This window comes from Branchiostoma belcheri, unplaced genomic scaffold (genome assembly GCF_001625305.1).
Source record: "Branchiostoma belcheri isolate BF01 breed outbred unplaced genomic scaffold, Haploidv18h27 scaffold117, whole genome shotgun sequence".
In the NCBI taxonomy this organism is placed as follows: Eukaryota; Metazoa; Chordata; class Leptocardii; order Amphioxiformes; family Branchiostomatidae; genus Branchiostoma; species Branchiostoma belcheri.
Genome location: NW_017802569.1, coordinates 374,083 through 387,074, shown reverse-complemented (window position 1 = coordinate 387,074; position 12,992 = coordinate 374,083). Strand labels below are relative to the sequence as shown.

Below are 12,992 nucleotides of genomic sequence, written 5' to 3'. Positions count from 1 at the left end.
ACCAATGCACCCAAATAGTTTCTTAGGTTTAATGTACAAATGTATGTAAAGATGTTAAATGTAATTTAAGTAGTTACATACAGCATATTCTTAACATCTTAGTGTCAGAAAAATAATACATATATTAATCATTGTTATAGTGCTTTTCTTGAAATGAAATAGTTTTTACAGACATTCTATATAATACTAAAATATTTTTTGTGCACCCAATTTTTAAGGTCGGGTGCACCAGTGCACCTATTCCCAAAAATAAATTTCAAGCCCTGCTGTTTTCCAAGACCCTAGAAAAAATGGTGATTCACTGAATGCAACTTTTGAGTTGGGCATGTTTTGTTCTGTACAGGAGATGCTCTGGACATCTACCAGATTTTGGAGAAAACCAACAGCAGCCTGAGAAAAGAAGATCAGCCCAGAGAGAAGAAAGCAAACAAAAGGATTTCTATAGGACAATAAGATATTTTTTGTTACTTTTGGGGGAAGTTAAGAAAGATTGTACAAAATGTTTTCTAGTTGTATATTAAGGCCACAGCAATTTAATTTGTTGGTTCTCAGATTCACCTGCAACATTTTTTTCTGGTTTAAAAAAAAATTCAGGTTCTGGATCAACTCCAAAATGCTCATATTTTGGCCCCAACGGTTGAAGAAAGTCCCAACTCTTCAGAGTTTGTAGTTTTTCACTCTATCTATGAATGTAGTTAGTTGTTTTATATTAAAAGTTTCAAATTTATTGTTTGAATTACAAACCAGCCAGGTATGTTGATGTCATGGCTTCTATCTTAGCATTTGACGCTATCATATGTAGGATATGCCTTAAATCTGTAGGCCTGTTCTTATTGTTTGCCCTGCCTCTATATTTTTCCTGAAAAAAATCAGAACCAACAAATTCAATTGTTGCAGCCTAAAGAACAAAAGAAGAAACAAAGTCATGTGGTGAGTTTTAGAGCACATGAAGCTTTATTTTCAAGGACATGATCATGAGATGCCACTCATGAATTAGTTGTGTCCAAATGTGTACACTTTAGCTGAGGGAGGGGGGTGGCTAGCCTTGTAGTGGTCAATTGCCTTGTGGGCAATCTCTTGTCCAGATGCGCCTGGATCAAACGGGCTGTAGCCGTTGTCCAGGTTGAAGGTGTAGGTCTCCCCGAACATCGTGACGGTCACCTCGACACGGGTGTAGCCTCCGGTGGTAAAGTCAACGGAGCTTCCATCCACCATCACCTGTAAAGAGGGAGATACAGCAAGTAGTTGTAGAGTCTTGAATGAAAGCTCATACATGTATGTGTTGGTAGAATACATATTTATTATATTAGTTACAACGTTTAAGCAACACGAAAAGAAAAAACATGCATTTTCGTTCGAACACGTCAACCTTCATCAGCTGTACTCTTTTTTTATTCACTCCTGACGTCATTGTGCTTTGATTTGAGTGGATCACACAACTGACAAAGGTTCAATCAAAAATTCATGGTGAGTTTTTCTTTTCATGTTTAAACTTAAAATTTGTAACAGTTACTATTATAATAGTATAGATTTGATTATGATAGGCCCGTAGAGATAGAAGGAAATATTGAATTTTTTTAATATACATCTATATGTGTAACAACAGTTTTTGAACATTTGAGAAGAAATGTCACTATGCCGTACCTGGTCTATGACAAAGTTCTGGTTATGTGCAGGAATAGTGGTGACCCAAAAGTGGCTCTGAATAGCTGCTTGGTAATCAGTTACAGCCGTGTTGAACGTGGTACAGTCTGCAGACAGAGGAGATTATATTAAACTATCATTTATATTAAACTATTATTGAAGTTAAAACTTTTAGTCCAACACAAAAAATGCTCTCACCTAGAGCTTTCGACCAGTCACTCTGGTCTTCCTCAGTAGACTGACCCAGTGAAGCTTGTCACGTGACTTCTTTGAAGTGTGACGTCAACGTACATTGGGGAAACAGAGAGGTCTCTAAAAGCCAGGTTTCAAGAACATACACGGCCTAGTTCTGCCAGTTCAACACATCCACATAGAGTCACCCGGACATTTTGTTTCACTTGACACTGTAAGGATTTTAGACACTGAACAAGACTATTTCTTGAGAGGAGTGAAGGAAGCAATATACATCAGGGCCCATCACCCTACATTGAACCGCGACGGGGCCGACATCGTCTACCAGATACCTTTGACCCAGTGTTGACGTCACACTTCAAAGAAGCCACGTGACAATCCTCACTGGGTCAGTCTACTGAGGAAGACCAGAGTGACTGGTCGAAAGCTTTAGGTGAGAGAATTTTTTGTGTTGGACCAAACGTTTTAACTTTAAACGAGATTGTATTAAGTATAATTGCTCTCCTCATTTTTCTTCTTTTGTACTGCTAAGCCCAATAATACTGTAAAATGGATTACCAGTGGACATGTACAATATGTTACATGTAGTTACAAAACAAGCTGAAGTGACCTGTACAAATAGACAAGGGTAAATAAAGGTAAAGGCAGTAAGGAACCTACATTGTAGGTAACTGATTCTGTGTGTGTAAAAGACAAGTGAATTTAGTGTAATAGTAATATGTAGTTGGTACCCTGTTGTCCAAAGGAGAGGACAAGCTTGCCAGGTGGGCAGAGCACTTCAAGGAAGTTCTAAACAGACCAGACCCAACTTCACCAGCAGTCACCGACCCACCTTCTCACCTCCTCCCGATTGACACCAGTGACTTTACTGAGCCGGAAATACATGAGGCCATAAAGAACCTGAAGAACAACAAGTCCCCAGGAATGGACGGCATTACCGCAGAAATGCTAAAAGCTAGAAGGGAATCCGTTGTCAAATGGATGTGCCAGCTCTGTAACAATGCCTGGAACCGGGGGGAAGTACCAGAGGACTGGAGAAATGGAGTAGTGGTTTGCATCCCCAAGAAAGGCAACCTTGCAGAATGCGACAACTGGAAAGGGGTTACACTCCTGTCCATCCCAGGAAAGGTCTACTGCCATGCTATCCTGAACCGCATACGAGATGCAGTTGACGAAGAACTTAGGGAGCAACAGGCAGGATTCCGACCCAAGCGATCCTGTGCGGAACAAATATTCACCCTGAGACGCATAATAGAGAAGTGCAATGAGTTTCAGTCCACACTGGCTATCAGCTTTATTGACTTTACTAAAGCGTTTGATAGCATTCACAGGCCCTCATTATGGAACATCATGCAAATGTACGGACTACCCAACAAAGTCATTTCAGCCATCAAACACATATATGCTGACTCCAAATGCTGTGTAAGGACAGATGATGGGTTCAGCGGGTGGTTTGAGGTGGTGACTGGGGTCCGCCAGGGATGTGTGCTGTCTCCAATTCTGTTTGCCCTTGCCATAGATTGGGTGCTGCAACAGTCAACTAAGGATAAAGGAATACCATGGCTGCAAGGACAAAGACTGTCTGATCTTGACTTCGCAGACGATATTGCCGGCTTAGCAGAATCCACAAAGGACCTCCAGGCCCTAGTGAGCGAGATTGGTACCACAGCAGGAGGAATAGGTCTCACCATCAGTGGCAAGAAGACCAAGAATATGCTGACAGGATCTCATCCGCCACCTACATCTGTGTTCATTGATGGGAAGGAAGTGGAAATAGTTCAAAACTTCACTTATCTTGGAAGCTCCATCAATAGCAATGGTGACATGGACAAAGAACTTGACTGCAGAGTTGGTAAGGCTTCAGCAGCATTTAACCAGCTGGGCAAACTCTGGAGAAACAAGAAACTGTCCCTCAAGACCAAGATGCGCTTTTACAACAGCAACGTCCTGTCAACACTCTTGTATGGCTGAGAAACCTGGCATCTGAAACTAAGTCAAGAAAGGAGACTTGAATGAAGAACAAAATAATTTTTAAATGGCTTTAAAGGTGTAAAGCCACAAGGGCCACTTCTGGGCACTGGTCTAACGCTCACTGCAGCAGCATCTCTTCTGCCTTTGTGTAGAAACATCAGGCTTGGGCAAGTTTGACTGACTGTCTCGATAGGAGAAGCACGGATTACGAAGGCTGCTCGGGAAATTGCTCGGGAAATGAACTATTCATAGTATTCTGAGAAAAGGCAGCACCTATGTGCATACATGTATAATTTGTAGTGAAGTACGACTTTAATGTGAAAATATGAGATCTTGTTGGACTTTCACTATGAAATACTTGAGAACCAAGAAAAGCAACTGGCGTTGCCTAAATGTCTTGTATATAACTGTTAACTAAATTAGTGTGATCAAGCTTTTAATGAAAACAATTAGCATATCGATTTGCAATGCAACCTTCATTTTGCATTAATTGCAGTCTTTCTGGTGACACTGGTGTCTTGTCAGTAAATTATTAGTTGTATTTACCGTAACTTGATGTACTACTAATATACTTGTTGATTTTATTTTGATGTGAATTTACATTATCCATTCTTTGCATGCAAATGTTCCTTTTGAACTGACAACCAAATCATTACACATTCTCGATCTCATTGAATCTTCCACAAGCGAACATTAATACCCAATCTGTTAAAAAATATTGAAGATGAAAGTTACTTTATCATGGAGTGTTCACAATCTGATGATAAACACCCAAAGTTATTCACACTTCTTTCTGCTTTTTCAGAAGAATTGAATAAATCCCATCCGATAAATGAATTTAGCGACATTCTATGTGGAGATAATAGCCTGGGTACCATCCTATTTCCATGCCGGGGCTCCCATACCCCCCCCCCCCCAAGAAATATTTTTTAGTGGTGAGTATGAGAGCCCAGGCTACTGAGTATGGGAGTATGGGAGCTACGGAGATGACAATTACTGTGTGCAAATAGGCAAAGGTATGAGATCGTGGTACTTTTGACGTGGAACGGTGTTTTCTCCATCATTCGCATACATTAATGTATACAATATGTCCCGCAACTTTTGAGCAAAAGATTAGTCAGAAATGATATTTATTATAAAGCGTGTTTCAGTATTAAATCACATAAGTAACTAGGCAACAGGTAGAACAACAAAGCACCAATTACTTAAGTAGTACAAATGTAGTTGCTGGAAGCCTTTAATTAGAAAGAAAAACGGGTTTGAAGTCAATAATAGAATTCAACAATTCACGTCAATATTTTATAACAAACTGTATACTTAGTACTTTCTTAAACATGTATTATGATACAATCAATAGACAATAATTTGTGGGACGTACATGTAATATTTTATACATATTCCTTACCAATGAGTCCCGGCCTGTTCACTCCCACTTTTCCTCCATAGGTGACAAACAAGACAGTCACAGTACTCGATCATACCTAGATCCTTACTCTGTAACCCAAATCTGTAATAAAAAAACAACTAGAAAGGTAACATTTGCAAGCAAATGCAATATGTTTACCTCAGGATGGTCTTGCCTACGATTTAGCGTTATACCTTTATTAGTAAAGGATGGGTAGAAGGATATTTTGCTTATATTACTGATTTTTATGTACTGTTATTATAGAGTAACATTAACGTTATAACTGGGGAATTTGAATGTTTTTGCCGTTGTAAGGCCAAGTTTAAAATCTACCGGTCTGCCACTCAAAGATCATTACCACAGACTAGTCTTGTAGTGGCATGTATAGGAGATACTAGTATATATTATACACTCAGCACACACTCTTACCATGTTTGCAATTAGGCCACAGCATGTAACTTTAATCAATGAAATCCTCTGAAACAGTCAATGTATGTTTCTTATCTTTCCGGATATAATGATCTTCACGTGTAAGGCCTCACCGATTAAATTTTTTTGATAACATCCAGGCGCACATTGATTTTAGGCTGTTCTAAAAAAATTAAAATTAAAATTTGAAATTAAGAATCAAAAAAATATTTGGAGATCTCACACCTCCATGAAATATATGAGTTTTTGTAAATGTTTTTTTTTTGTCTTATTGACTATGGAAATGAGGTAATAATTAGCATAATCTAGTTTAATTTATGATTTTCTAAATTCAAATGGTAATATTTTTCGTGCAAAATTCCTCTACTTTGTCATACTTCATTTCAACATGTCCTTCATTAATTATGCAAGTGACCACCATTAACATAATATATGCATAGTGGTGTTAACCTTTAAGTAACTTACACATGTGACAAGGTATCACCATTCACCACTAAGGAGTCACAGAATTTTCACATTATCTACCCATGACCGACCGAATCCTGACCGGACAGCCTAGTATCAAAGTGCATGAGAAAACCACATCTTTATACGAAAACAAGTTCAAAAATATACACGATTTGTAAATTGTCACTGCTCTTATCTACAAATACTTCAAAATTGTCAATACAAGTCCATGAGCTTCCTGCTGACATGAAAAAAATCCGACATCCTGTGATCGATTTCTTTCTTCCTTAACACAGGACAAACAGATATGCCCCAACAATATAAAAACTTGCGACACCCTCGCACAGGAAATCACTTCTATCATCGAACTCCAGCGCGCTTGACTGATACACCTTCACCAGTATACAGCACGGACATCATGTACAAGGTATTGACCTTTTTTTTATAACGCACTTGTGTTAGAAATTCATGCCCGAAACAAGTAAAAGTGTAGCCACACATGTATGCAGAAAATATTGAATTCTCGTAGTCCACTGTAAAACCGTTCGTTCGCTATTGAATAGATTGGCCATGACTACTTTGCAACATGGACGGCCCTGTGTTATCGTTTTATCTGCCTTCTACCAATGTCCGTAGCATGGGTAAGTCAGTGAGGGACGTGTGGCGAAGAAAGAAGAGTACGGGTGGGTCATCTCTGCTGTTTTTTATTTCATTTTATTACCTCCGGGTAGGGATGTATATCCCGAGCGCGGAGGTTTTGTGAGGGAAGACGAAAATTGCGTTCGCACCCGTTTCTCGCGTTTGGGTGGACGGATATGTCTGGGACTTGGTATACGTTTTGCTGTTGGGCTGTAGATGGTGCACGTTGTTTTGGTTTTTTAGTATGTGTGTTTTAGTGCGTCAAAATGATGCGTTTAGACCGCCGATGGACACCCCTTTCAGTGTGAAAGTGGGCCTCAGCTTTTGACCTTTGCATGTATAAGGACGATTGAGGTCGCGACCACTGATCTGACCTTTCACACAGAGGGGTGTCAGCATTGTCGATAAATTCTTTCTTTGAAACTGTTCAGATGTGAACCACATGTGCCGTCAATCAACGTCTCATTATCGTGCCTGGTGGGACCCGCTGGGGGGATACTTTAGTACGCGTTCACAGGACACGTAATCGGCACTTCCTGGTTAGCCAATGGGTCAGGGGTCAACGTACTGTTGCGCAACCTTTGTGTTGGCTGTTTTCGGCGTATATTACGACTTCTAACTTACAAATACCGCGGATTCAGACCTTTACTTCCCCAATTTATACGAAGAATCGGCGGAAAATGGAGGAAGTGACAATAAGGATGACTTGCACATGCGAGGAGGTACTTCAGCAGTTATTTTTAACGTCTGATTCCATTTAACGGCTCCGGTTGTCATTCTGAGTTTCATTACGAGTTCCTTGACCTTGTGGCATAAGTTCGTGGCGGCCCGTTCGTGGGTACATGTTATAGGCTGCAGATGAAAATACTGACCTGTGTTAACACAACCAGGAAGGCTAAATCTAACACATAAAATTCAACACCATCAACTACATGTATATAACAAACAACATATAAAAGTATACAATAAAAAGCTCAGATTTTACTATTCGCACGCGCGCATCAGTTTTGGGGTTCCCAGAGGATGTCATCCATATAATCAAATCAACATGGCCTTACTTACATGTTAGAAGGGTAACACGCGCACCGGACGATTGGCGGCTGGCGCCCGGAGCGGGTGTTTGTTTACATTATCGCTGGTCGCTGAGGGTCGGGCAGCCAGATTCGCCACGGGATGCCCCCTGTCCTTTCTATTTTTGGGCTCCAGTCGGCTAGGGGGATTAGTGATTTCACAGATCATTTAGCCAATTACAAACATTTCGAAACTTTTCGAAAAAATGGTATTCGCGCGAATTCACTAATTTAAAGAACAGTCCCAACATGCACCCAACATTCTGCAACACACATTTCAATACCCAGAGGTACAAAATCTACGATTTTCCTTGTTCACATGGATTTTTGAGCATTGGATAGGAAGCACTTGTTGTGCTTATGTGAATCCGCTGCTCATAAAACATAATACAAAAGTAAACATAAAGATGACATAAAGTGTAACATAAACATGAAATGAAAGTGGCTGGCCGCACCAATACCTATAGCATAGACATTAATGAGATTGGTCAAATCTTCCAGAGTGGTGGATATAGTTGAACACAATATCAAAGATACGGCAGTTAGTAAGGTATGGGAGGGAGGGGCTACCTGTAAGAAGTAAAGTACATAATGTGGCGTCGTTTGCGTTGAGTGGGTCAGAAGGGAGTATGTTTTCAAGATGAAGGCAAGATATGGATAACAACATTTTGGTCCTTTCAGTATTATAAAATTTGCATTGCAATAAATAGTGATCTCTAATGTTCCATAAGCAATGGCTTCTACAAGGATACGCCTAGGCATGTTCTATTATACAGGTCATGACAACACATGGTGACAGCACACTCATGTTTTTCAACTTATTTCATGGTGCCACCTTCGCATAGGATAAATACAGGACAGGGCAATACTAATTTTCACTTGAGTTAAAATTAAATATAGTGAGAGAAGTCGTGTTAAGTGCCTTTCCCAATGGCACAAGATTGGTAGGATGTCAGGACATCGAACCCGGGATCTCTTGGTTCTGAGCCGAGCACTCTGCAGTTATGCTACGGTCACAACCCGCCGTACGTGCATCTGCGTGCTGTCTACGTGCAAAAGCGTGGGCAATCGTAGGGCATCCGTGCGTGGTGAGTACCGCCTCCGTACGGAATCCTACGGATTTGGGAGCACGCAGACATGCCGTAAAACTTTAAGTGCATGTAAAACTTTTTCTACGTGCGGTCTGCGGATTCACTACCCGTGCGTGCGAGTACGGGCGACGCGCGTGCCCCGTACGTGCCGTGCGGAAGAAGCACGTGTGAGTACGGCCTCCTTGCGGTAAAGTTGCAATCGCACAGAGATCGTACGTTGTAAGCACGTACAACTCACTTACCACTTGCGCAACGTACGATGCACGCAACCGCTCATGGCCAGACTTGGCGTGCAGACCCCACTCTTACACTTTGCGCAACCGTGCGAGTGACGTGCGTAGACGCATCTCCTTCCCCACGTTTTCAGAAAAACGTAGCAGACGTAGCCTCCCAAAAAACGTACGGAGAAAATGCACGTACGGCGGGTTGTGACCGAAGCTTAACGTCAAACGAACCCTATAAACATTCATTGATAATTACTTGACTTGATAATTATGCCCTGCAGTGTGAGTTATCTACAGCATTTGTGTTCGTGAGAGAGACCTGTCTGCTTTGCGAAGTAAGGCCACATCAAGTAAATTTTATGGATGACGTCCTTTGGAGACCCTATATCTAATGCAAGAGGGCGAAAAAAAAACAAGAAGGGCCCCAAAAAACAAGAGGCCTAGATCAGAAATATACTAAGAGACGACAAATGTTAGGACACAAATTGAATGAGGTGACACAGTGTAACAAGCAAGAAGTCTTTTATTCATCATCAAAACAGCAATAAATCAGGTGGAATAGCAGTTGTCGTCCTGTCCTGTTTTCGTGTTACGGGTGTCACGTCTATCTGACGATTTGCGGCACTGTCGTGACTCTTTGGTCATAGTTACAGGAATCGGAATTTCTTGGGGTTTTTTCTAGGAACAGGCCAAAATCAATGCGCGCGCGGACGTCATCCATAAAATTTACTTGGTGTGGCCTAATATAATTGTCTTCATTCTCCGAAAACGTTAAATTATTATATGATTAGATATACGTAGCTACGATATAATCATTTCATTTTTATCATTTGGGAACTACAACTATTTTTCTCAATGACAGGCATTCTTTCTGGCGTTGCTGGTAGGCACGGTCCTGGCAGGAGACAATGGTCGACTTCTCCGTCCTCTCAAAGGTAAGACAAACTCGTCTGTGTGCCTATGAACTGAGAACGATGGCAGGTATATGTCCTGTTGTAGTGTCAAACAAAGTCGCTAGGCTTAGGCTTAAGTGGGGTTGTGTGGCGTAGCGGCAGAGTCCCGGGTTCGAGTCCTGACATGCCACCGATCTTGTGCCCTTGGGAAAGGCACTTTACACGGCTTTCCTCACTTAGTTCAGGTGTAAATGAGTATTGTCATGTCATGTATTTGTCCCCTGTGTTGGTGGCGGCAGTAATATAAGTTGACAAAACTTGAGTGTGTCGTCACCACGTCTGGTGATTACATGTTGGAATAAAAAAAAAAGTCGCTAGGCGAGCCAAAATATGGTAGTTTCCTTGCATGGTCAAATACTCATCAAACAACATGCGTTTTTCCAAAATATTAAATGCATGCAATGTTTTATCGGAAACATATTTCTTTCTCATTTCTAATTATCACCGACATTCTTAGACATTCTTTTTTTTTAATTCAAGGCCACACCAAGTAAATTTTATGGATGACGTCCGCGCGCGCATTGATTTTGGCCTGTTCCTAGAAAAAAAAACAAGAAATTCTGCTTCCTGTAACTATGACCAAAGAGTCACGACAGTGCCACAAATCGTCAGATTGAAGTGAAACCCGTAACGCGAAAACAGGACAGGACGACAACTTCTGTTCCACCTGATTTATTGCTGTTTTGATGATGAATAAAAGACTTCTTGCTTGTTACACTGTGTCACCTCATTCAATTTGTGTCCTAACACTTGTCGTCTCTTAGTATATTTCTAATCTAGACATCTTGTTTTTTAGGGCCCTTCTTGTTTTTTTTCGCCCTCTCGCATTAGATTTAGGGTCTCCAAAGGACGTCATCCATAAAATTTACTTGGTGTGGCCCAAAGGCAACAACAAGATGTCTGATCAGTTACAGCTAGAGTTTTAATTGAGCACACATGCGGTTTAGCAATGTTTTTCCTTTCCCTGTTTGCAAGGTCACACGATACATGCATCACGATGCCATTTTTTTTTACACAAACTGCATGTAAATCACTTTTGAGATAAATGATTTTATAACTTTTTGTGTTTCTATAAGGTTCCTCTAAAAAGGCCGGGGCATTGCGTGAAATTACATGGCAGAGCTTCCATTCGTCGGTCGTAGTCGGTATGTATTTATACTTTTACTATGACATGTAACTCTCACCACTGATAGCTACAGATTAGAAGATCTATTCATGTATTGTGTGCCAATTTTACAGATGCACGTACAAATGCAGATATAAATACTGAGAAATTGAATTGCACTTAAAATAGTTAATGCAAGTTGGTGCAGCAATTTATACCACCTATTAGTAAGTATTAATATTAATAATAACTAATACATGATTTGCAATAGCAACTAGAAATGTGCCATTTGCAAATAAAATGCATAATGTTACTTTCACAGCTCTGTTTATTGTTATTCAAACAAAGCCATGTATAATGTATGGTAAGCATCCCCTCCAGCTGTGTCCTGCTTCATAATGTAACCCAACACCACAGGGTGTCTGCTACAGCACTAGTTACCATGGTGACAGACGTCTGGTCCCGACCATCGTCTTTATTTGTTTGGACAAGCAAAAACAATGTGTTTTCCTTCTGCCAAGGTAAACCTAATACACGCAAGAAATACAAAAGAAAGGAAAGTTTATAGGTGACAATAAACTAAAACGTGGAATATCTGAAAATATAGATGATTTATAAAATAATGTATCAATGATCTTTTCCTTCTGCCAAGGTAAACCTAATACACGCAAGAAATAGTCTAAGAAAAGAAAGGAAAGTTTATAGGTGACAATAAACTAAAACGTGGAATATCTGAAAATATAGATGATTTATAAAATAATGTATCAATGATCTTTTCCTTCTGCCAAGGTAAACCTAATACACGCATGAAATACAAAAGAAAGGAAAGTTTATAGGTGACAATAAACTAAAACGTGGAATATCTGAAAATATGGATTATTTATAAAATAATGTATCAATGATCGATATTTTCTCAGCTTTTCAGTCAAGCGGTGCTTCCTACTTGCGTGATGAAATGAGAGCAGCCTACAACGACCTGAAGGCGAAGGCAGATGCTGCCAAGGCCGCAGTCCCAGGGTGCGAGCAGATCGTCACATCCAAACTTCAGACGAGTTGTGTCTCCTGTGTGGTACACCAGGTAACACAGTTTAAATGTAGCACGGAACGATATAGGAAGAGCACATTGCCGTTCTTAGTGGACCCGTTAAACGCCGAACACCCCAAGACAGTCCTCGAGTAACACATGTATATTTATACTAATGTTTATGCATGACATGTTATTCTTAGAGAATATGATTTATAGCGTTGGAGTTAGAATTAATGTTGTTATCTTGTGCTGATTTTAACAGTTGTCCCTTGTGGTTGTTTGCCTAATGCTACGTTACCTAAGTATCACTGAGTGGAGCTTTTTAACAATGTAATGTAAATCATACATCATTTTAGCTGATAATGGCTGCTACTGCATGTTTTGTACGATGTGTAGTTTGTATCTAAATAAACCATTCATTCATTCAGTGCGAGGACACGATTCTCTCCTCAGCATAAAAGTTCATCTCAGTTGGTAAATTACATTATGAAAAACTTAAACTTTTCTCCAACTCAAAATTTGACTCACCAGAAATTTTCGACTGAATCACTCAGTCTCCCTCAGCTATCTGACCCAAATGCTGAAGACACGTGATTTTTCCCACGTGTGACGTCAGCAAAGGGTGAAATGTTGTCTGAAGTCGATATCGCCCCCGAACAGGATTACTTCAAGAGAGGCATAAAAAAGGGCCGTATACATCAGGGCACTTCAACCATCGCTCAACCGGGACGGGGGGCGTAATATCCGACTTCAGACAACCTTTGACCCTTGCTGACGTCACACGTGGAAAAATCA

General features: G+C 40.4%; 1 protein-coding gene and 1 long non-coding RNA gene across 2 annotated transcripts in view; one reads left to right on the top strand and one right to left on the bottom strand.

Moving 5' to 3' along the window:
* Positions 1-931: 931 nt before the first annotated feature.
* Positions 932-1,813, bottom strand: LOC109462468. Its single transcript, XR_002139768.1, has 2 exons — positions 1,645-1,813; positions 932-1,218 (listed from the first exon to the last, which is right to left on the bottom strand). It is a non-coding gene; the product is annotated as an uncharacterized LOC109462468 (long non-coding RNA).
* Positions 1,814-6,407: 4,594 nt separating this feature from the next.
* The window catches only part of LOC109462487, a 12,906-nt gene continuing 6,321 nt past the window's right edge, over positions 6,408-12,992 (top strand). Inside the window, exons 1-4 of the mRNA XM_019759044.1 lie at positions 6,408-6,515; positions 9,975-10,047; positions 11,142-11,210; positions 12,088-12,248. Coding sequence (XP_019614603.1) covers positions 6,507-6,515; positions 9,975-10,047; positions 11,142-11,210; positions 12,088-12,248 — 312 coding nt within the window. The 5' untranslated portion in view covers positions 6,408-6,506. The remainder of the gene's footprint in view (positions 6,516-9,974; positions 10,048-11,141; positions 11,211-12,087; positions 12,249-12,992) is intronic.